At 42.7% G+C, this 23984-nt stretch overlaps 1 protein-coding gene across 1 annotated transcript in view; it reads left to right on the top strand.

Annotated features, from left to right (window-relative positions):
- Positions 1–500: 500 nt before the first annotated feature.
- PAPOLA (poly(A) polymerase alpha) overlaps positions 501–23984 on the top strand; it is a gene marked incomplete at its 3' end in the record, with an annotated part of 38769 nt that continues 15285 nt past the window's right edge. Inside the window, exons 1-11 of the mRNA XM_018572148.1 lie at positions 501–734; positions 11460–11630; positions 11876–11942; positions 13270–13379; positions 16341–16479; positions 16947–17058; positions 17768–17857; positions 18564–18702; positions 19367–19439; positions 20631–20751; positions 21071–21155. Of these exons, the coding sequence (XP_018427650.1) occupies positions 727–734; positions 11460–11630; positions 11876–11942; positions 13270–13379; positions 16341–16479; positions 16947–17058; positions 17768–17857; positions 18564–18702; positions 19367–19439; positions 20631–20751; positions 21071–21155 (1115 nt within the window). The remainder of the gene's footprint in view (positions 735–11459; positions 11631–11875; positions 11943–13269; positions 13380–16340; positions 16480–16946; positions 17059–17767; positions 17858–18563; positions 18703–19366; positions 19440–20630; positions 20752–21070; positions 21156–23984) is intronic.

Below are 23984 nucleotides of genomic sequence, written 5' to 3'. Positions count from 1 at the left end.
TCTGCATGCCTAAGTGCTTGATTTTATACACCTGTGGCCATGGAGGTGATTGGAACACCTGAATCCAATGATTTGGAGGGTTGTCCCAATACTTTTGGCAATATAATGTATGTAAAACTTCTTGTTATTGGTAACCAAGACAAAAAGGTGCATTTAACCCTTGCAGTGCATGAGGAGCCCCAGTTCAAGGGTAGGTTGTTTTTTTTTTTTTAGTCCCCCGGATTTAAACTTTAACAAGAAATAACACAGGCAGCAAAAAGGGTTAAATAATGTATTTTATTATTGGGCAACTTTTTAGTAAAAAATAAAAATCATAATTACAACTAAATTACCTGTGCCAACAATGCCCTTTTCGTCAGTTTACACTACATGGGGACCACATACCCAATTTGACATTCCTTACAGTCACAGGCAGCAGACTCATTTTGCACCAAAACAATGAACATTTTACTACATTTCCCGGCGTGCTTTGCGCGGGGGCGGGGCTCCCCTTCCCCCGACGTGCTTGCGTAGTGGCCGCGCTGACGTATTCCCAGGAACGCGTTCCAGAACGTAGCCCGGGACGTTGCTGTGGTAGCGGCGCGCGCCATGTTGGGACAGACGGGAAGCGGCTAGGCGGCAGGTTCCGGCCGCTCTTTGTTGTTGTCACAGCCGGCTCCGCCTCTCGGTGTGTGCCGGCTTCCTCATGCCCAGGGGGTCGCGGCTGGCGGGAGGACCAGGGTCACCATGCCTTTGTGAGTATTGGTAGGGGGTTTCTCCGCTCGCAGGTGACGTCGTGACCCTGCTGCGGGGCGAATAGTGCAGCATCGTACAGGGCCACGGTTCTGGGCCTGGGTGGCCAGCCTCTGTGCCGGTGGGGTTCAGGGGGCTGGCCATGCAGGTGAGGCGGCTATGGAGGACCGTTGGTCCTATTTAGTAAACAGTGCCAAGAGCAAAGTGCGGGCACCCGGAGCAGCCAATCAGGGCTCGCTTTACTTTTACCAGCCCGGTGCTGGATGGGTTGTGGTTGCCATGGTTACTGCTCTTTCCGCTTACAGCTTGGCTCCATGCTCTGGTTTTGTTGTCAGCCAGTTCGGCCTCTGTGCATCCATCAGCCATTGTTGTGGATCAGAGAGATGACTCCTCAGGGATGTCGCAGCCTCTCCGGAAAACCAATCAGGTTCAGACTTCTGGTCTCCAGCTCGGCTTTGTGTCTGGTTGGTTGTTGTCAGGTGATAGGCCCTGCTCACACCTGTGTGTTTTAGGTGCGCTGTGTTGCTTGTTGCCCTTTTGATGTGCTCGTATAGAGCTCAGTGGTACTGCATGATAAATGCACCACACAGGTGTGCACCGAGCATTATAGGCAGTTGCACATGACCTGAGATCAATAGCCATGACCTGTCAAAACATATATATTTGTAATTATTGGGTGGAGTGGCATATGATTAGATCCCCTGGTGGGTTTTTACTGTTATCTGCATTAGGGCCCCTTCACACTAGACAGGGGCTCAATCCAATAAGAAGCTGAACTTCATTGTTTCCAAAAAGTTCAATTCCCACAAATGCATTGCGTTGATGTGCGCTGGGTGAAAATGGAACATGCTGCAATTAACACAGCGCAACATGTTAAAAGATGTCACACATGTTATAACACGTCACAATGAGCTGCAAAGGAAATCTATACTCTCCTCCCCTCCAACAATGCAACGGCTGGGAGCTGCCTTGCCACTGCCGCCATCCTTGACTTGCTTTCTTTCGGGTTCAAGGACCTTTTTCAATGGCAGTGCCTGGATGATGTAACTCCCGCACATGTGCGGGAGGTCGTTCAACCTGGGATATGCCGAAAGTGTACACTGGCTTGCTCATGCGCAGCTCATACAATGTACATTGTCAGGAAGATGGCATACGGGAGGGTAAGAAACCTTGTTTGTAGAAGAGACAACCGCCACTTTCACACAGGCGCTTCAGTTTTGATCAGCAGGGGATCCATGCACGGATTCCTTTGCTGATCAGAACGGATGTCAACATTTTGACATCTGTGTCTGTCCAGTTTTTTTTCCTCCAGCCTAAACCCCCCCCCTCCCCCGGTTTACATCAGATTACCCACCATCCACCAGAAATCCACCACAATCAGGTCCACTGAAATGGAACTCTGATCCGTTTGCTCTCCTGGACCTGGCCAGAGTCGGGGGTAATTTTCATCTAAATAGATGCACGTCCATTTGGATCCAGCTACCCATAGACTAACACTGGGCTTCCGATGAGATCCTCCTGAAAAACTGACAGGTGGGCCTGATCGGAATGCCTGGCACATAACGTTCACATGGCACTAGCGCCCCTACAGAGCATATATGCATGTGTTGGGGTTCACTATAATGCAGGTGACTTGCAGCGCATTGTAGATATGCATTGGGGGTGTAATTAACTGTGCATTGCAAAGTTAACTGGCATTCCTCGATCAGCTGATCGAAGGAGCTGGCTGGTAAATCTTCGTACGATCAGACCTGGCAGCCAATGAGCTGCCCTCTCTGATCGGCTATTCTGACAAGTGCTGGTGGCACCTGTCAGAACACAATGCAAATAGCGGCAATTCCTCGATCGACACGCTGTTTGTGTTGATGGAGGAAATCATGTAAATGTTTTTTCATCCAGCCTGCGGGTTCAACGAAAAATAAAAAATGATAGTTGTAGGGCCAACCTTACCATGTGTTGTGGACAAGTATGTCATAACATGGGCTATAACATGAGTTATGGGGTGAATGAGCCCATGGTGAGAGCAAAAATATCCAATGGAGCTCTGGAGAGCAGTAAAAACCTGTCGGGGCTTCCTATCCTTTTCTTCCCTGATCAAATGTTTTGGTTTATTATGTTCCTGAGCAGCGATGGAGTAAAATAGACAATCTGGTTATGTGCAGCAAGTGCATTTCTTATTTATTCTCAACTTTGTGGCTTGTTGAGCGGTATTTGTGTTGTGCGCCTGTTTTATGACAGCTATTATTTTGTGTATGCCAGTCTACTCCAGTGCCCACTAAATTGGGGTTAGGCCAATTGCTTTCTAGATGTGGCATATGCCTGAAGCATCTGACTGGTATGAAAAGCTGGGACTGGAGGACTTGCTGCTGCTTACATTTATTTCAGAGCTCTGTGTCGCTGTTTGTATGAAAAGAACTATAAATGTAAAGTCTTTTGAATAGGCAAGGAAACGGATAACGTTTTCGTCTGTGGCCCTAATGAGGAGATTTCCCTCTTACTTCCTGTCCCTGGGATGCGCATGCAGGAAGGGTAGTGTGGGCATTCCTGAGGCAGAAAGGCACAGGCTGCCTTAAGGGCCTGTTCACATGAGTTTCAGGTCCAGATCAGGTGCGGATCTGCAGACGCGGTGCTATGTGTTTTTGATGCGTTCCAGTAAAAAAAAAAATTTTTTTTTTTTTTGCTGGAGTGGGTCTGTCATTATGTTAGCTGCAGTGCAGTGCGTTTTTGACGCGTTTTGCGTTTCCTGACCGTACAAGATGTGACATGCAGTATTTTTCTGTCGTAACCTGAACGGACTGCGCACGTGAGAACTGTAGCCCATAAAACACATAGGGATACATTGCAATGCATTTTTAGTGCAGGAGCGTACGTAACAGGTCCGTACAGAAAACGGACGTTGTGTGAACAGGCCCTAAAACATGGCCAGCAGTTCTAACCTTTGCCACTGTACACAATATAAAGATGCCCATACACTGTGCGATAATCACGGGGAAATCCCGCGATCACACGATAATCGCAAAGTGTATGGCAGGCGTGCGACCGTTCTTACTGTACGGTCGCACATCTTTTGTCTAAGGGGCATGTTCGAAAAACCAGCCGAAAATCTGACGATTTTCGGCTGGTTTGTGGCATGCTCGGGAGACAAATGCCGAACGGGCAAAAATTGATGTTTTTTTTGTGCATTCAGGGGAAGCCCAGGTGCGGCGTACACATCTGTACTTCTCCCCCCCCCCTTGCGATGATCACAAATACGATCTGCCTGTCCAAGATGGGCAGATCGTACGTTTTTTTTCATCACTTTACAACCATCGCAAGATTAAGGTCAGTGCGTGTTTTTTTCATCACTTTACAACCATCGCAAGACCTTGGTTGTAAAGTGATGAAAAAAACATACGATCTACCCATCTTGGACAGGCAGATCTTATTTGCGATCATCGCAAGCCCGCCATGTTGAACGGTCTTGCCATGGTTGTAAAGTGTATGGCCACCTTATGTTTTTGTCTGTGCCACAATTGCAGAGATTTCCCATCGCTTCCTGTCATAAGAGGAAGTGAGGGACAATCTTCACTACAGGGACACAGATGGCAATAAAACCTGAGAGAAACTCTAAACCAGGGGTGGGAAAACTCCAGTCCTCCGATGTTGAAAATACAAATCCTATCATGCCTCGGGGAGCCATACCTGTGGCTGTCAGTGTCTTTCCTCATGGGATTTGTAGTTCCACAACAGCTAAAGGGCCAGATTTTGCCTACTCGAAACCATTCCCACACTTATCTAAAACCAAATAATCTTTTGACTGGAGTGGTGCTTTTAAATATACGCACACAGAACTCTTAACACTAACGTGTGCATGGCTTCTCTAGGGACTGTAAAAAATTTTGGTGTCATGTAATTAGATTTCTGAAGGTAAAATATGGTCATTGCTCCAATGTTTATAAAACATCCCTTGTATTTTTTTCCTGTATATACTTTGTGCGTGGCCCATTCAGATTTCTCATTGTTTTCTCTCACTTGTGTTAGTGCTAAGAAAACAAATGAACTAATGATATGAAAAATCTACCTTCTCAGTGGGGCTTCCCCTGTCCTTCCTGCACTGCAAGGGTTAAACATTCATTATTTTTTTTTAATCTAGGGTAACATTAAAAAGCAGTCTTAATTACCTTATCCCTCACTCCCACAGGTTTCCTTCTCACCACTTGACCGGTCACTTGTAGCCGCTTCTATTTCTCACTCTTTCGGTCATACTCTGACATCCTTATGTACAACGCTGGAACAGCAGTCCTGCACTGTAAGTGAGGACTTGCCCACAACTTGGAGTGTCGGAGGGAAGGGGAGAGTGGTGCTGGGGGAAGCAAGGGATAAGAGAAGTAAAACTGCTTCTTAGTGGTAACCTAGGCAAAAATTAGTATTCAACCCTTGGAGTGGTGGAATGGGGGGCAGTGGTGGTAGTGTTTGGGGTTCTTTTTTAATTTCCCCAGCGTTCAGCTCTATTGTGAATGGGCTGGCAGTGCACGTTCATTTTTGTAAAACCAGACACAATGGGGGGAATTTATCATAACTTGAGCAGATTTGCACTGCAACCAATCGGCTTCTCTGTCTCATTTTCAAATCTTACCGGAGCAAACTGAAGAGAGATGATGATTGGTTGCCATGGGCAACTGCTCCAGATTCTGTCTGCTCCAGTATTGGTAAATTCCCCTCAGTATGTTGTGGTGCAGTGCAGTGCTGCTGCTTTGCTTGCTACTGTAATAGTGCATTGGATTACTGATTTCAAAATGCCCAGATTGCTTATACATTATAATGCAAATATAGAAAATGAATGGTGCACCCACACACATGTCACTGCAATTTCTGAGTTACAGTAAATTGCAGTGACATGCTTGTTCTGAATTTGGCCTAAATATTTACTGTAGTTGCTGTTTTGTAAAATGTATCCTCATGGTTTGGACGCCAGCTGCAAGATATGTTCTCATAGATGTTGTCATGAGTTTGACCTCACCAGAAATTGATGGACGTCATGAATGTGTACACATCACGCTGATTCCATTGAGACACATTTTACCAAATAATTGACGTTATCGACCAACAGGCATATTCCTCAATAACTTAACGTTTATTGTCACTCGCCCAATGCTTTTAGTTTTTGTCTGTGCCACAATTGAAGAGGTTTCCCATCACTTCCTGTCCTAAGAGGAAGTGAGGGTAGACAGGGACACAGATGGCAATAAAACCTGAGATGTTGTCATATGGCAAGTAAAAAATATGTAATTGCCATATGTTGCTAAAAACACACCGAAATAACACCTACAGGGTTATTTACAAAAGGTTGAAGAGTTTGGAGAAGGGAGGAGAAGTGAACAATCTAGGAGAAAATAGCTGAACTGGAAAGTGAGCTGAATTGGAGAATTTTTCCAAATCAGCTATGTTGTCCTAGATTATTCACTTCTCCGGCCTTCTCCAAACACTTCACCCTTCTGTGAATAACCTTGTTAGTATTGAAGTCTCTCCTATCCATGTGCGACCTTCACACAGCTGAACAGAGTGCAGGATCAATGTGATTTTATATTTTATCTTCCGTTTTCTTGTGGTATTTACATTTGTTGGATTGTTCCGTGTGCACAGAAATGTTTCTATGTACATGGGTATGTCCGCAGCGGTATAGATAAAAGCATAAGTATCAAGCAGCCAATTTGCTAGTGTCTGCAAGGCAGATAATGATATCATACAGTAAAGGCAACGTCTCATTGGATGGCTGCCAGTCGGATGACCTCACACACCTTTGTCTGAAATAGAGAAATGTAATTTTGGGTTAAGTAGTAGAATTTAAATTACCTTTTGTGATTCATACTGCTTTTATGTTGCTGGTCAGCTGCACTAAAGCTGGTGCTAATTTTCTCCATTGGTGATCACTGTGATTATAGAACAGAGAGGGGTTAGATTTTTTTTTTTTTTTGGTTGATGTATTAGACTCTGATGGGACATTTTCCTTAATTTCCTATTCCTGTGACCACTGTCACATAGAAAGGAAACATGGTCTTCAGAAGCACCGAAATATGAAATCTGTTGTGGTTCTGGCCCTTTCTTAATAATTAGGGTCATCGCTGTATTTTCCACCATTGCAAATACACTATATTGCCAAAAGTATCCGGCCTTCACACGCAAATTAACTTTAATGGTATCCCAGTCTTAGTCCGTAGGGTTCAATATTGAGTTGGTCAGCCCTTTGCCGCTATAACAGCTTCTACTCTTCTCGGAAGGCGTCCACAAGGTTTAGGAATGTGTCTATGGGAATGTTGGACCATTCTTCAAGAAGCACATTTGTGAGGTCAGGTACTGATGTTGGACGAGAAGGCCGGGCTCACAGTCTCCCAAGGGTATTCTATTGGGTTTAGGTCAGGACTCTGTGCAGGCCAATCAGGTTCCTCCACCCCAAACTTGCTCATCCATGTCTTTATGGACCTTGCTTTGTGCACTGGTGCGCAGTCATGTTGGAACAGGAAGGGGCCATCCTCAAACTGTTCCCACAAAGTTGGGAGCATGAAATTGTTCAAAATGTCTTGATATGCTGATGCCTTAAGAGTTCCCTGGAACTAAGGGGCCAAGCCCAACCCCTGAAAAATCCCCCCTCCACCAAACTTTACACTTGGCACAATGCAGTCAGGCAGGTACCGTTCTCCTAGCAACCGCCAAACCCAGACACGTCCATCGGATTGCCAGACAGAGAAGCGTGATTCGTCACTCCAGAGAACACGTCTCCACTTCTCTAGAGTCCAGTGGCGGCGTGCTTTACACCACTGCATCTGGCGCTTTGCATTGCACTTGGTGATGTAAGGCATGGATGCAGCTGCTCGGCCATGGAAACCTATTCCATGAAGCTCTCTACGCACTGTTGTTGTGCCAATCTGAAGGCCACACAAAGTTTGGAAGTCTGTAGCTATTGACTCTGCAGGCAGTTGGCAACTTCTGCATAATCCAGCATGCGCTGACCCCGCTCTGTCATTTTACGTGGCCTACCACTTCGTGGCTGAGTTGCTGTTGTTCCCAGTTGCTTCCACTTTGTTATAATACCAGTAACAGGTGACCGTGGAATATTTAGTAGCAAGGAAATGTCACGGATGGACTTATTGCACAGGTGGCAACCTATCGCGTTACTACGCTTGAATACACTGAGCTCCTGAGAGCGACCCATTCTTTCACAAATGTTTGTAGAAGCGTCTGCATGCCGAGGTGCTTCATTTATACACCTGTGGCCATGGAGGTGGTTGGAACACCCGAATCCAATGATTTGCAGGGGTGTCCAATACTTTTGGCAATATAGTGCATCTCCTGTTTAAGACCCCTGCTGTTGGAACAGAAATTGAGGAATATCATCCTTGGCTGGGAGACTGGCAACTATAAGGCGATTTATCTGCGCGATATTGCAGAAAACATGCCTTGAGTACGATCAAGGGCCAGATTTCGGCCTTGGCGGTCCTTTTTCAACGACCGATAGCTTCCAACGCTTTCGTTCGCACTTTTGTGCAGGTGGTTACACGTATCGTCCCCCCTGTTCGCTCCCCGTTGCTGCCATGGGATCTGAATCTGGTACTCTCAGTGTTGCAGGACTCTCCCTTTGAGCCTCTGCGTGACATTCCAATTCTGACTCTATCTCAAAAAGTGGCCTTTCTGGTGGCGGTCACCTCGATCCGCAGGGTCTCGGAATTGGCGGCCCTCTCTTGCTCATCCCCGTTGCTGGTCCTGCTTTGGGACAAGGTGGTTCTGCGGCCGCGACCGTCCTTCCTGCCGAAGGTAGTTTCGGCTTTCCATCTCAATGAGGACATTGTCCTGCCTTCCTTGTGTCCGCGGCCTGTCCACAGGAAGGAGAAGGCGCTGCACTGTCTGGACGTGGTCCGCGCCATCCGTGTTTATCTGAGTGCTACGGCTGCGTTTCGGGAATCGGATTCCCTGTTTGTCGTTGCAGATGGCCCTCGGAAGGGCCGGGCTGCCTCGTCGGCCACCATCTCTCGATGGATTCGCGACACGGTCTCTCAGGCGTATGCTATTAAGGGGCGTGAGCCTCCTTTTTCTGTTACGGCCCATTCTACAAGGGCTGTTGGGGCATCTTGGGCTTTTCGTCATGGTGCCTCCGTTTCTCAGGTCTGTAAGGCCGCGACTTGGTCTTCTGTTCACACCTTTGCCAAGTTTTATAAGGTGGATGTTTTGGCATCTGCGGATGCTGGTTTGGGGCGCAAAGTGTTGCAGGCGGCCGTTTGAGGGGATTTTTTTGTTTTAAGTTGGGTTTGTTGTTTCTGTTGGCCCACCCCTCTTTTTTGGTACTGCTCTGTGACGTCCCTACAGTACAGGATCTCCGATCTGTTCCCTGTGTCCTTCAATGAACGGGAGAGAAAATAGGATTTTGGTACTCACCGTAAAATCCTTTTCTCTCCGTTCATTGAAGGACACAGGGCCCGCCCCTCTATATGGGTGTGTACTCCTTTACTGCTTGTTACTAAACTGGAGACTTGTCAGCAGGTGGGGGGTTTTGGCCACCGGCAGGGGCCGCCCCTAGGCTGTGATTGGTCTTTAGTTTTGTGCCTAGCGTCCTTCTCCTGCAGGTGGCGATATTACCCTACAGTACAGGATCTCCGATCTGTTCCCTGTGTCCTTCAATGAACGGAGAGAAAAGGATTTTACGGTGAGTACCAAAATCCTATTTTTACATTCAAGTCTATGGAAATCGTTCACACCTTTCGATTTGTCGCATGTTAGAAATCGCCTGTCTCACAAAGTGCAGGAGCTATTTTCGGCCAGTTGTCGCACAGTTTGGGTCTCAAAGACAACCGCACGGTTTTCAAAGCAAAATCGCCCAAACAAAAACAGCTTATCAGCTCAATCACCTAGGTTTGAACCTAGCCTAAAACGGCACAAAGGATCTAAAGCCAGGATCTAACCAGCCAAAATTCGATGTGTGGCGGCTGGTGTCGGCATCTTTCTGACCGCGATCCCTCGATCAGCTGATCGAAAGCGCATGTCAGAAAATTGTCAGCCGAAAAGAGCTAGCAGCCAATGAGCTGCCAGCTCTGTTCATTTATTCTGACAGCAGCCACGAAGGAAACAGCAGGTGATTCCTCGATCAATACTCGTAAGGGTTGATGAAGGAATGTTTTCTATTCTCTTTGTTCTGCTGGCAGGTTGAATGAAGAAAAAAGGAGCATGTATTCACCCGACTTAACCCTTCTCTATCCTATTCAAAAGAAAATCATTTTAGTTGGAGCTCTTCTATCTTTAAATCATTTTGAATGTGGTAATGTATCATTATTTGTTCACATGGAGCAGCTTTTTTTTTTTTTACTTCTTATCTCACTGATGGTTGGGGAGTTGGAGACAGACTGCAGTAATTGTTAGCCAGAAATCATGTGATCTAGGCTGGTAATGGAGGATCAGCATTTTTTATCATCTGAATGATATTTGTTTCGTAAAGTAATGTGGTATTGCTAACGTGTTCTATTGAGATATATCATTTTTTTTCAATTTTAATTTTTTTAAAGATTCTTTTAAATGTATGTGAAAAAAAATTGGGGGGAATTTATTAACGCAGTTGTGACTTTTTGAACTCGCATGGGATATATTTGACGTGCTTTGCGTCAGATTTATGTTTCTAGTAGGGATGGACCGATACTAGTATCGGTGCCGATGCCGAGTATTTGGGCTCAGATGCCTAGCCCGATACTTCCGGTATCAGGAAGCCGGGCAGCGCGTCATTACACGCTGCCCGACTTCCTGATTGGCCGGGAAGCCGACTCCATGCTCTCTCGTCACAAGTGACGGCTTGTCGGACGGCTTCCCTGCTAATCGGGAAGCTGGGTGGCGAGTCATTACATGCCGCCTGGCTTCCTGAATGGGACTTCCAGTACTCAGTATTCGGTATCAGCGAGTACCAGAAAAAAAATTTACTTTTTACTCTTTACTTTTTAAATGTACTCAATACCGAAATACCAGTATCGGTGCGTTCCTAGTTTCTAGTGTTATTGTCTTTCAGACCCCTAATGTCACCTAGGAACCCCAAAGCTGAGGTATCTGCTTCCCCAGCTTCTTCTCCCGTCTCTAAGAGCCGGAGAATGTAAATGGTGACACCCAAAGTGATGTAATACACATCACTTCCGGGTACAGGGATCAGAGGAGAGATCAGCGACTGGAAACCACTGAATCGCTCTCCAATCCATGCGGGGAGGCCCGCCGCCCGGGGAAACCGGCGGCAGGGGTGGTGCCGCACAGTACAAACGATACGGCAGCTGTATGGACACCGGATAGCTTGTACATTAACGGCCATGGCTGGCTGTTAATGACACCAAGAACATGGCTGCTGCAGCAGCTGTGTTCTTGCTTTAACCACTTCTGTGGGCCGCTGACATATTACTGCCTGGAAGCGGTTTAAGGGAACCTGTCTCTAAACAAAATACTAGTTTGAGAAGCATGATATATCTTCATTGTTACCTAAATCTTGGTGTACTTTGTGTATTTCTTCCAGATCTGGGTAGTTATCCAGCATGAAACAACTCCTGCTCTTTGTCTCTGCAGGTGTCTACTGTAATAAAGACTGGTCGCTTCTGCTCTTTGGCCTAGTGCACATCATGACCGATTTTTAGCATTTGTTTTGGCTGAGGGATTTTACTGTTTTGTTTTTGGTTATGAGCCTTTTTTGCCTTCCAGTTAGGTTCTTGTTCTAAAACATGCCTTTTTTTTTGTAGTCCAATCGTAAACCAGGGAACCCCGCAACAACAGATCTCGAAGAATTTTGGCATCACCTCCCCTATCAGCTTAGCGGTACCCAAGGAGACAGACTGCAGTCTCACTCAGAAACTTATAGAGACATTGAAACCTTATGGCGTCTTTGAAGAAGAGGAGGAATTACAGCGCAGGTGAGTCTATTGATTATTGAAATCAGAGGGCCTTACAGAGAGAGACCAATGCACCGTTAAATACATGTCTTGCCCCCAGCAACCAATAAAATTATAACTTTTTTTTTTAGTGCCTATTGAATGCTATTGTTTGCTGTGTTCATCGCTATTTTCTTTTATTTTTGCGAACTCCTCAGATACTTTATTTAGAATAATCGTCTGTGTAAAGCTTTAATCTCATGGATTTTTTTTTTTTTTTTTAACAGAATCATAATTTTGGGGAAGTTGAATAATTTGGTGAAAGAATGGATTCGTGAAATTAGTGAACAGAAGGTAAGCCAAAGTGGGTCTGCCGACACCAGAAGATATTTTATCTAAGATCTTTTTAAAATTTCAGCAAAAGGCTATAGGTAAGCCCTTTTGTTGTAGTAAGAGATAGAGGCTGAAGCAGAGTAAGGCCCCATTCACACGGGGACTTATACTGCGTTCTGGAATTCCTGTGGCAGGAATCCTAGGTGTCACGCTGTCATTAACTTGAATGGGTACAGTGGCCACATCTCAACGGGGTTACCTGTGAATCCTGCCGCAGGGTTCACAGAGCGCCCCGTGTGAATGGAGCCTTACTTGCTGTATACTTTTGCAGAATCAACTTTATGCCATCTAGTGGTTCATAGGTAGGTATGGAGCACTTACTATAGGAGATGCACTGAGTACTTAGCTGAAAAGCCTTGCTGGGGAAGACCAAGGCTTCAGAGACCCAGTAGGTGGTCCTTCATGGCCCTCTCAACCCTTGATAAGAATATCCGTTTTAAACAAGGTAATTAATGCTGAGACCTGGGCTATATAAATATTGTCTAAATAGAAGAGCTATGTCTATTGTTACTTGAATGTTGCGTCCTGCGCGGTCCCCCCCATATCTGTGCAGTAATCCAGCATGCAACGATTCCTGCTCTTTGCCTCTGTGCAGGGGTGTGCTGTGATAAAGATTAGTTACTACTGCTTGCTCTCCTGATGCAGGGTGTCTTCTATCCAAAGTCTTCCATCCGCACCCTCTGCAGTGTTCTACAGGCTGTAGTAAGAGGACCTGTTGGGTCTCTCCCACAGCTCTCTTTTCTGCATAGGCTATGTACAGCGCAGTGATATCGCCACTGCTTTTACAAGGTAATATATGGGTTTACAGAGGCGTTTGGTACACACAAAGTGGATCTATAACTCTATGGAGTTTTTGTGCCCAGAGTTCAGCTACAGCTTTGGCACGTGCTATTCCTTTTTTTTATGTTATAATTCATATACTGTTTCCGCATGTAGCATAGTAATACAACACTGAAGTCTGAGGGGTTGGTAGGCAATGTGTTTTTGATGAGTGCTATGTAAAGCTCTGCATGCCTTATGCATTGCTAAAAAAAAAAAAACCTAATTACTTTGATTTGCTTTAAAGGAAAAACTACTCCAGATTGTGTTTTTTTTTTTTCTACCTTTTTTTGTGTCTGAATGATGGGAAACTGTTAATGAATTTTCTTTTTTTAGGGACATTTAAATTATTATTTTTTTTGGTGGAAATTAAATCAATTAACAATGTGTGTATTATAATATGATATACTTCTATTAGATAATGAATAGTAAGTCGCATACCACTAACATAACCTTTTTACTCCACCAGCACCTGCCTCAGTCTGTAATTGAGAATGTTGGAGGCAAAATATTTACTTTTGGATCGTACCGATTAGGGGTCCATACTAAAGGTAATGTAGATGCAGAGCCATTTCTTATGTAATTTTGTTTGATCAACACATTTTTCAGTTTTGTTTTCTTAGTCAAATGTAAAAAATCCTGTTTTTTTTTTTGTTTGTTTGGAAATCTTCATATAATTGAGCAATTATATGAAGATTTCAATACTTCTGGCAATCTCTCCCATCCTTTTGTGCTTTAATAGAGGTTTTGTAGAAGGAAAACATCCATTTTACTATAGTAGACCTCATAGAGCTCCTTTTTGCTAGACAAAGCTCTCTGATCAGAGTTTCCTTATCACTTTCTACTCCAAAACTATCTCAAAGTGGCTTGATTTGGATGTCTTTAATAACTTTGTAATTGGTCTTTTATGTCATACAGTTCAGAAAGAAGTATGATAATGTGGTCATAGTACTGATCAAAGTGATTCAATCTGCACTGAGATTGCATTAAAGGAGAACTATGAGGTGAGTGATTTCCACTCAACCTCATAGTTAGAGCCGACGTGTGACATTTAAACTGTCATGGCTCTCATGCTTGAGCTGACTGTCTGGTTTGTATTATTATTGCTGAAAAATGTCTAATATATTTTATATTATTTTTTAAACTGTCACACGTTGGCTCTATAGTTACATAGGTTAAAAAAGACACAAGTCCATCGAGTCTATAGATCGGGAAGTGAGCAACCACATACCCGCGATCACCTCCCTGCAGAAAGCAGTGACTGTTAGTCACCACTCCTTGCAGGGATCCCCCTCCCCGATCCTCCAGCGCTGAGTGGAGGAACGGACGGGGTAGGGGCTGGGCACAGCTGGCTCTGCCTCTAGATAGGCAGAGCCTGCTGTCAATCAGCCAGCTGGGTGGCTCTTGACAGTATTGTCGGGATCCAACCCAGCTGCGGCGCTCTCAGTATGTAGCTCGCTATATACTGAGCTTTGGGCCAGGGTGCTGCTGTTTAAGTTCCCTAGAGATTGGGACACAAGGGTAAATTGCTCCTTGTTTTTAGGTTTAGTATAAATGTTGGTGTTGAGTTATATGTTTGATTTTACGTCAGGGATGTAAGTGTTGGCTGGAGGTTAAGGGGTTATGGTAAACGTGAAGGATTTAGGTAGGGGCAGGGTTGAGTGTTAAGATGTGTTTTTAGTGTTGGTCACTTTAAATGTGTGTAACACTTTGAAGTTTCAGGATTTTACCATATTCTTGGGATGGAAAGCCTAGGGCTGAACTGTCTAGTCAGGGTGATTGGCAGGTGAAGAGCATTGCTCTCACATTATTTTTAGACCTTTTTTTTTAACTTGCATTTAAAAAAAAAAGCTAATATGGTGTTCCTGACACCTTGAATACATTTGTCTATTTCTCCATTTCCATTTACAGTGTTACTTAGGGTAATGCCTGTTCACCCCTTAAGGAGCAAGCTTCAGATGCTTGTCTCTGTTAAGGACCAAAGCAATTTTTGCTGTGTGTTTTTAACCGAAATTTTCGTCTTTCTCATTTATTGCACCAACACATTTTTAAAGGCCAAAATGGCTTTAATTTGATGTGACATGTATATGTAAGTTCTAATGTAGTACATGAGGGAAGCTTAAACCCTTAAGGATCCATGATGGAATTATTTTGTTATGGGTCCTTATGGCACAGACAACCATGACGGAATAATTCCGTCATTGGTCCTTAAGGGGTTAAATCATGAGAGCTGATTTGTGTGTCTTCGTTTTGACCTGCTAGCCCATGATGTCCTGAGAAGAATTACCCTCACATAGGTCTTAATATTGTCAGTTTTTCCACATTTGTCTGATTTTTGCATTAAAGTATAACTAAAGGCAGATTTGGATAGCATTGTGAAGAATTAGAGCTGGATAGGCAACATTGGTACTCCCAGCTGTGCTAAAACTACATACCCCATCATGGTGATTCCCATCATGGTGTCAGAGTTTTGCAGTGGCTCAAGGGACTTGTACTTCCACAACATCTGGAGTGCCGAAGTTGCCTACCCCGGGTTAGAACCACTATCATTGTAATCGAACATGAAAGTAGGGGTAAACCCAGAATTTTGAGTTGCCACCAGAAAAGAAATTGAGGAAAAAAAAATCTTCCAGTGGGGACACTTTCTGTGACAACTGTCTGAGGGGATATTCCTCACATTGGAAAGATATCCTCTGAATTCCTGTTGAGCCTTCAGGACAGGAAGTGAAGGGAAATTTCCCAGTCCCAGATGGCATAAAAACTGACAGGTTTTAATCCTTCCCCTCTTCAGGTAAACCCTTAAAAACTGAATGTGCTGTTGAGATACATGCAAGTGTTTTTCAGCCAGTATTTTATAGCACCATGGCTGGCTGAACCATATCATCTCTGCAAGCTACACTGCAGTTGATACACCTGTCAAGAAAATCATGTAGGCTGCAATGGCTTAGCTCTCTTTTTGAGAAAGTATATTTCCTGGCTCCCATGATAAAACTTTGTCTTTGACACTTGGAGGTGCTGACCCCTAACACGTCTACAAAATTGGAATTCTCATACTTTCTTAAAGCATGCTTGTGGGCGGGTCTGTGATTTATTTCCCTCATGATAAGTATACTAGTTCCATGACCTGCTCCTGTCTGTGAATGGTCGGTAAGGCCTCATTCACACTGCCGCACGTGTACGTGCGTATTGTACCACATGCAACCTATGCAAATAAATGGCTCCATACACACAGCCGCGTATAGAACCGTATATTTGCGTAGCGTATATATGCGTAAAAACAGAATGGAACAGAGATGCGTCTGGGCAGCGTATTTCTGCTTATTTACGCACAAATACATGCGTACAGCACATTAAAAATTCCATTATGAGTGATGCATTCTGGGATTGCATATAGTGCACGCATATACGGATATACGCGCATATATACGCAATATACAATTTTGCTTGCGTTGTGTGTGAATGAGGCCTTAAGAAGAAGCATCACATTGATGTCATCTCCGGTCTGCTGCAGAGAAGAGATGTATTCTAAAACTCTTCTAGAATCTGTATCGCAGTTTGCCATTTTATTCATTACTGTAAGATGTTCAGTGTTATCAATTCTGTCATTTTTTTTGTTTCTTTACAGGCTGTGGAAGAAGCATATGTGCCCGTGATTAAACTTTGCTTTGATGGGATTGAGGTAAAAACTGAAATGACCTATATTTAATGTGATGTGTTCTTATGCAAATACTAACTTAATTGGGTTTTCACTTTTAAAGAAAGCAGTTGGGGTTCCAGTGTCTTGGGGCAATTATTACTAAAGTGTATTTAGCTGCCATCTTGGGATCGAAACCGTTGCTTTTTCCTTGATTGAGCTGTTTTTACCCCGAAAAACAAAACCTATTTAAGTAATTTAATTTTACATTTGTTTGAACTGTTGTATAACTTGCATTGTAATTAAGCTATTTCGTAGTGGCTCTTTAGAAGTAAATTGTCCAGTTTCTAAAGCTAACATGCAGGCAGATGTGTAAGTGTAATACAGTATCCACAAAGGTTCTAAATTTTCAGATCTGTATAGCAGAAATATATTGTTTGTGTTTGCATTGTGTCCCTTAAAGCCAATTTACTCTGCTGCATAACTTATATGTGACTTTAAATTACTTTTAGATTGATATTTTATTTGCAAGACTTGCACTTCAGACAATTCCTGAGGACTTGGACCTGCGAGATGATAGTCTGCTGAAGAACTTGGATATCAGATGTATACGGAGTCTTAATGGTATGCTTACTATAAAAAAAAGTGTTGGCATGATTGGTGTAGTGGGGGTGGGGTGCATTTTAAGATACAGGCCAGCTATGGACTTGCCCATTTTCATTCTTTTGTGACAATTTGTCTTTACCCGATGGCACAGTTAGGGCTAAGGCAGTATGTTTGAAATGAAACACTGAAAAAAATATTCAGTTTTGGATAGGGTGGAGAAGGGTTAAAATAATCAACTTACTAGCTGTAGAGGCCCTCAACCACAGCCCCTGCCATGGGGAAACATGGAAGTTTGCAGACATAGTGCAGCATATTAGAAGATGTGTTGTCCACACACCATTCCACGGAAATCTCTGTACAGATATTTAAGAAAATACTTTATTTCTGCCCCAGGAACTTTACTAGCATGCTTTTGTATTTCTTTTTTCCTAATCTCTGTGTAACTATGTCCTTAAAATTCAAAGAGTGCTCTAAATGTTTGTAAGCCTTAGTCTCCACCATGGAACACCACATCTCACTTGATTTATTAGCAAGGAGGGTGGAAAAATTCAGCCTCCTCTTGGCAAGAATTGTATCTAGAGTTCTGTTTATTTATATCCTGATAAACTCTACAAGAAAAATTATTTAATGGGAAGTATTACCTATCCCCTTCCTGTCTGTGCAATGTCTTATAAACGCAGCGGATTACATAAACAGGTTCAAAGAGTTCAACTTTAATCCTTTTCAGGTTGTCGCGTAACTGATGAAATCCTCCATTTAGTTCCGAACATTGATAACTTCAGACTGACTTTGAGAGCAATCAAGCTTTGGGCCAAACGTAAGCATATATTCCTTCCTACTAAACAGTTGTATCAAAGTAGTATTGAAGTCACTTTTGTTTTTTACATGTATCTACTACTAACAAACAGTGGATATATACAAAACCATTAAAAAAAAAAAGTAAAAGTTACCAAATAGGTAATTACTTACCTGTGTCTCTGCCTCTCGCTCCCGTCTGAAGATTCTCGAGCGGCCATGCAGTATAATGGGGCAGGCGCATTCGCAGTAGATATCTTGGGCGGGGAGAAGAGTAGAGACACGGGGTAAGTGAATGCAGGCAGCCATGAGCGTGCACGTCGGGCAGACAACGTGGGACACAAGACACAGCACTTGGCGCTGGATCAGAGACCGCCACCTGCGCTGGAGGGACTCCTGAAAACTACAGGAATGAAGATGATCGGGTCGAGAGGCATCATTTAAGGTAAGTCCTTAACCTCCATGGCGGTATGATTATCTCAGTATTTTTTTTATTTCCCGCCGGTTCCGCCCCCCTGCAATGCCGGCGCTCGCAGGTACCTGGAAGACACCCGAGTGTGGCTCGGGGGTTACAGCTTTTGGTACGGAAAATTTACCCCCGAGCCACACTCGGGATTACCGCCAGAAAGGTTAAAGCAGCATGGGGGGGGATTGTCACTTTAATGTCACTTTTTAAACTCTTAACATTACAGAAAATTTATTATACACCCTATTTTTGTTTTCCATAGGCCATAACATATATTCAAACATCCTTGGATTTCTTGGTGGCGTTTCCTGGGCCATGTTGGTGGCAAGAACATGCCAACTGTATCCAAATGCCATAGCGTCCACTCTTGTTCATAAATTTTTCTTGGTCTTTTCCAAATGGTGAGTTTGTGTAAGAGGTTACTGTAGTGCAGTATTATCGCTGTATTGGAGAGCTGTGCGGAGTAAGTTTTTAAAGGAGAACCTTTTTTGCATTTTTAGTTTCTTTTATGATGTAGGGATGCATTTTGCAATGTACTCCTGTAATCAAAAATGCACCCTAGGCTTACAATTCAGTGTAATATACTATCGGAGTTTATTCATGTCTGGTCGCAGGTTTACGAACACTTGCACGTCCAAGTTCCCCGTGGTCCCTGTGCAATAGAAAGTAGCCACCGCTCAAAGCTCGCTCCTGTGATGGACTACAGTGTCATGTTTTTAGTTTTCTACATTGTATTGAGATTGTAGTTTATCACGGGAGTGAGCTTGGAGAAGTGGCTACTTTACAACACACACAGGGACCATGAGGAACAAAAGTGTCCACCCTCCAGAAGGAAGGACAGTGTCGGCACCAATTCAGAGATGATTACAGGATCTACAGCCGAGTGATACACATATAAGATACATTTTGTTAATAGGTAGGGTACTTGAATGTATTTTTAAGATTTACATCCTAAGTTTAGTGTCTGGTTAGATATTTAAGGTACCCATCACACTTTTACATAATGTATTAACTCGGGTAATCTCATATTGTCTGATGGTTTCTTCTTTTATTTTTCCTTTGCAGGGAATGGCCTAATCCAGTGTTGCTGAAGCAACCAGAAGAGTGCAATCTTAATTTGCCTGTGTGGGACCCAAGGGTCAGTAATGTTTCCCAGTTTTACATTGCATTCACTCATCTGTTTGTGTGTGTCATAACATGAATGTTTTTGGGAGAATTGTTTACATTTTGTTCATTTATGGGAAATGTTATTTTAGACGGACTCGAACAAAGATGTTAATTAAAGCTGCCGGATATCTTTATTATTGGAGTTCTGCTGTTACCTAAGGGAATCACCCAGCTTTTGATACCACAGGTCTCCAAACTACACCCATAATCCTAATCTCTAGCATACAGATGTGTGTGGTATGCCTGAAATGTGCTACAAGGGCAAGGATAGAAGTTCAGGTTTAATCCCAGTAACACACTTCAGTCCTAGACTGAATATGCCCACTCACTGTACTGTATCTTTGGAGGGAGGAGCAATCATTCTAGAACAGAATATGTCGGAACTACAGAACACATCCTCTTCTCTTTGCCTATACAACATAAGGGGAAGTTGTTCTGTACTTCACAGATGAACTGGGCATTGCTCATAACAGTGCTTGGGATTTCTGTGCAGCATTTTCAGCACAGTACAGGAAGTAAGGAACTCACTGAATTGCTGATGAGATTCACAAGAACCGTATTTCTTTCTTGTACATTAAGGGGCATTTGTCACCTACAAGAGGAGTTGACTTTGGCACACAAAACAAAAATTGTGGCCATCCCTTCTACTGTCCGCATACCTGTTTTTTTCCTAGTATCCAGAATGATGGTTTTCTTTGCTCTGCTGGGAAAAGTCTAACCCTTATGGTAGATACTTTTTCTTCTGATGCCAGCTTGGGGCATAAGGGATTGTTAGGGTCTTGTTAAAAAATGGATTTTTGTACTTGCTACTCCTTGGAGTTTAAGGGACACAGGTTCCTCTCCTCTGTTTGATAGTGCTCTTGGTACAATTTTTCCTTAAAACTAAGGCACGCTGGGAATGGGAGGAGTTTTTTTAGTGTTCAAAAATCCTTTTTTTTTCTTTGTACTACATGCAGTTTGAAAGAGACAAAACATTGGGACTTGTGCATATATTAATGGTAATCATTTTTTCCCATTTGCCTACACATAAACATTAAACCTGCATTCTGTGTATACAGAATATCACCTTACATCTAACACAGTTGGTCTTGGGTAACCTAATAATACGGCTACTCGCCTGAGTGTACAATTAAAGCTGTGGTTTTTGTTTGTTTCATCTTAGGTGAATCCCAGTGATCGGTACCACTTGATGCCTATCATCACCCCAGCCTACCCTCAGCAGAATTCCACCTACAATGTATCTGTTTCTACAAGAATGGTTATGGTGGAAGAGTTTAAACGAGGTACAATGTACACATAATAAACTTGCATTAGGTTTAGGGATGTTCATATACCAAGTACTTTACTCTTTACTGATACATTTTTGTTTATTGTCATGTGACCATTTTTCTAAAACAATACAGACGAATGATTTCAGGACAGTGGTGGAGTGCCAGAGCCAGGTCCCCGCTGCAATCCTGATACTTCTCTTGAAAATGTCAAGTATCGGCACTGGTATCTGGACATCCCTAATTAGTTTTTAGAGTAAAGGTTCTGTCTTTTTGGTAAAATAGTAGCAGAAATTGTTACTCATGGCTTCACCCAATGTCTCTATGTTCTCAGGGCTGGCTATAACAGATGAAATCTTGTTGGGAAAAGCGGATTGGTCAAAACTTTTCGAGGCTCCTAACTTCTTTCAGAAGTACAAGTATGTATTTAACTATCTGCCTACTTTTGTGTAATGGGTGAGCAGTTGCAAAAGGCCAAGAATAGTCAGTCGGGATTCATAGGTGCTCAACTAGAATAACCAGTTGCAAACTCATTTTGTCTTATCATATAATCAATTAAAGAATTTAAGGGCTAAGTGCTAGAAGTACTTTTGTCACAAGTGTATTGTAGGGAATGAATACGATTTCTCAGAGTTGTGTTTGTGAACCACGTCTATGATTTACTCATGGATTCTCCATTCATGATGTAGCTTTTCAATGGGTTCCTTGAAGTATATTTTTATATGGGTAACGTGGGTTGTTTTAGAGTAGGTCGTAAACAGATGATCTTTAAATTTAGAAAACATCCTGTGCATAGTATTAAACTGCACATCTAGTGAGCTGTTATAAAATGCCATCTTTAGGAATGTCGATGGCAAGCCCAGCAATTTCTGAGGATTGTATAGATCCAACGGCCTGATGTCTTCGGGTGAGGCATACTTTGCAACGCCCTGTCTGGTCCTTGGGCTACTCAAGTGCTGAGTAGCCCAAGGACCAGACAGGAAGTAAGAAGGGATCTCCGCAGTGGGAACCCAGACAGCAGTAATAAACTGACAGAGGGTCTTGTGTTTCTTTACATTGTTGAAAGAGAAACATTAAAGTGCCATCTGTGTCCTTGTTTGAAACCAATAACTTCTGTCTATTGACTGTACAAAAAATAATGAATGCTCCCAAATGGGGATATAGAGAGCATTAAAAAGAAATAGGCCCCAACCCTTACCTTTTTAGAAAGAAAACAAAATTGCTGGAGTTTTGACAGTCAGGTTGAAAAAAAGACACATGTCCATCGAGTTCAACCTATAAGATTGATTGAGACAGCCTGGTCTCCACATGGGGTGTCTTGCATTAAGAGCAGAAGTGTATAGTTGCTTATATTAGAAAGGTAATGCCACTTACAAATGTTACCTTTCGTATGAAGTTCTCCTCCTTTAGTTGCGCTGGTGTTTGGTAAGTTTTTCACCCCCCCCCCCCCCCCTTTTTTTTTTTTCCCTGAACAATTATGGAATAATGTGCATTTTGTGGGTGTAATAAAAAAAAATCTTATAATGAGGTATGTGTGGAGTATACTTCTTTCCTAGAAATAGTAATGTTAAGCTATTGTTCTGTGATATTCTTTTAAGTATTGTGATTAGAAATTGATGTATTACAAAAGGTGCAAGGGAAAAGAAAAGTGGAACTATAGAAATTCAGGTTTATCAGTCTTTTTACTGCGAAATGAAAGTATAGTTGACGCATTCACTTTCTAAACTGTTGCAAACTGCATCAGATTTGGTGTATTGGAAAGCAAAATAACCACCCCAGTGGTTTGTTTGGTTTTTTTTTCTTCCTCCATCAAAATGTTTCTCTACTATTCTTTAGTAATTACAATCATGAGTTGTACTAGAAATCCACTTTTTCTTTTTTTCACATTCCAATTTTGCTTTTATAGAATATTATTATACATTATTTATAGAATAGGGTATTCTGAATATGGTATTCTGCATCTTAACTATCCCCACTGTAAAAAAATGAATCCCTTCTAGTGGAACCCTCCCTTCTTTTTTCTCTCTATGCAACTGATATACCATTAAACTTTGTGTGGTTCTGGGAATACATGTATTTGCCAAATCTTTATTCTGGCCTTTTTTTTTTTCTCAATTTTGCTCCCTGACTGTAAAGTTTGTAAACCATTTAATCTCCTGTCAGTAAATCCTTACATTGCTGTGCCTTAACTGTAACTTGTTTTTAAGATTTGGTTTTGCAGGTTATATACACAGGGCAATGCAAACTTGCAGATGTGTTTTTGTGTTCCTTTTTTTTTTTTTTTATATCATGGTTATTCACAAAACGGAGAAGAGTTTGGAGAAGGCCGGAGACGTGAACAATCTAGGACAACATAGCTGAACTGGACAGTGAGCTGAAATGGAGAATTTTTTCCATATTTGCTATGTTCTCCTAGATCACTTCTCCTGCCTTCTCCAAACTCTTCACCTTTTAGTGAATAGATCTGCATGTTAGTTTTTGCAGAGTAGCCTCATTACCTTTTTTATAACTTTTAAAATCAGCATCTGTCAATGCCACGTTCCCACGGAAGCGGTTTAGCAGTGTTGCTTTGCCAAGGCTGGTAGGTGTCCCTTTCTATGGGACATTCTCAGTATTGGAAGACAGAGGACTTGCTGTACACACTCCTTGTATTCCGTTGTTCTCGTCAGTGCTGTGATAAAAAGCCTCTAGGAATAATGTTGCTTGCCGCAGGCGCTTTTCATACTAAAGTGCTCAATACCTTTAAAAATGTATCTCAATTGCAATAAATTGCGTCAATATTCACTTCAATTACACAGTCACTAAGAAAAGCAAATTCCGGTTTACTTATTTCATCTGCACATGATTGTATATTCAAAGTGAACAGATTTGCTTTTCACATGATTGGATAACAGAAGTGAATATTCAAAGAGTTTGTGTGAAGCTTTAAATTAGCCCATCTTCCTCTAGTCCTTCCCCTGAGAATAAATCAGAAGGCAAGAAGCAGTGTTTCTTTGCACAGTATACTGCCGTTTCTTAGCAGGTAATCTACACAACCTGTATATCTAAATGTATATTGCCTTGTCCCCTGATCTAGAGCAGAGCCATAGATCAAGGGACAAGGCAATACAGGAGCCAGCAGGATTTTTTAGGAGCCTTCATTGCTCACTTAGGGCTTGTTTACAACATGTAAGCTAGTAGTGATACCCACATCTAAGTTTGAATGGGACCCTTCATCCGGGGTTTTTTTTTTTTTTTTTTAAAGCATT

This window comes from Nanorana parkeri, unplaced genomic scaffold (genome assembly GCF_000935625.1).
Source record: "Nanorana parkeri isolate BGI_ZX_2015 unplaced genomic scaffold, ASM93562v1 scaffold1951, whole genome shotgun sequence".
Taxonomy (NCBI): domain Eukaryota; kingdom Metazoa; phylum Chordata; class Amphibia; order Anura; family Dicroglossidae; genus Nanorana; species Nanorana parkeri.
Note: the sequence above shows the minus strand (reverse complement) of the source record. Positions and strands in the feature narration are given on the sequence as shown.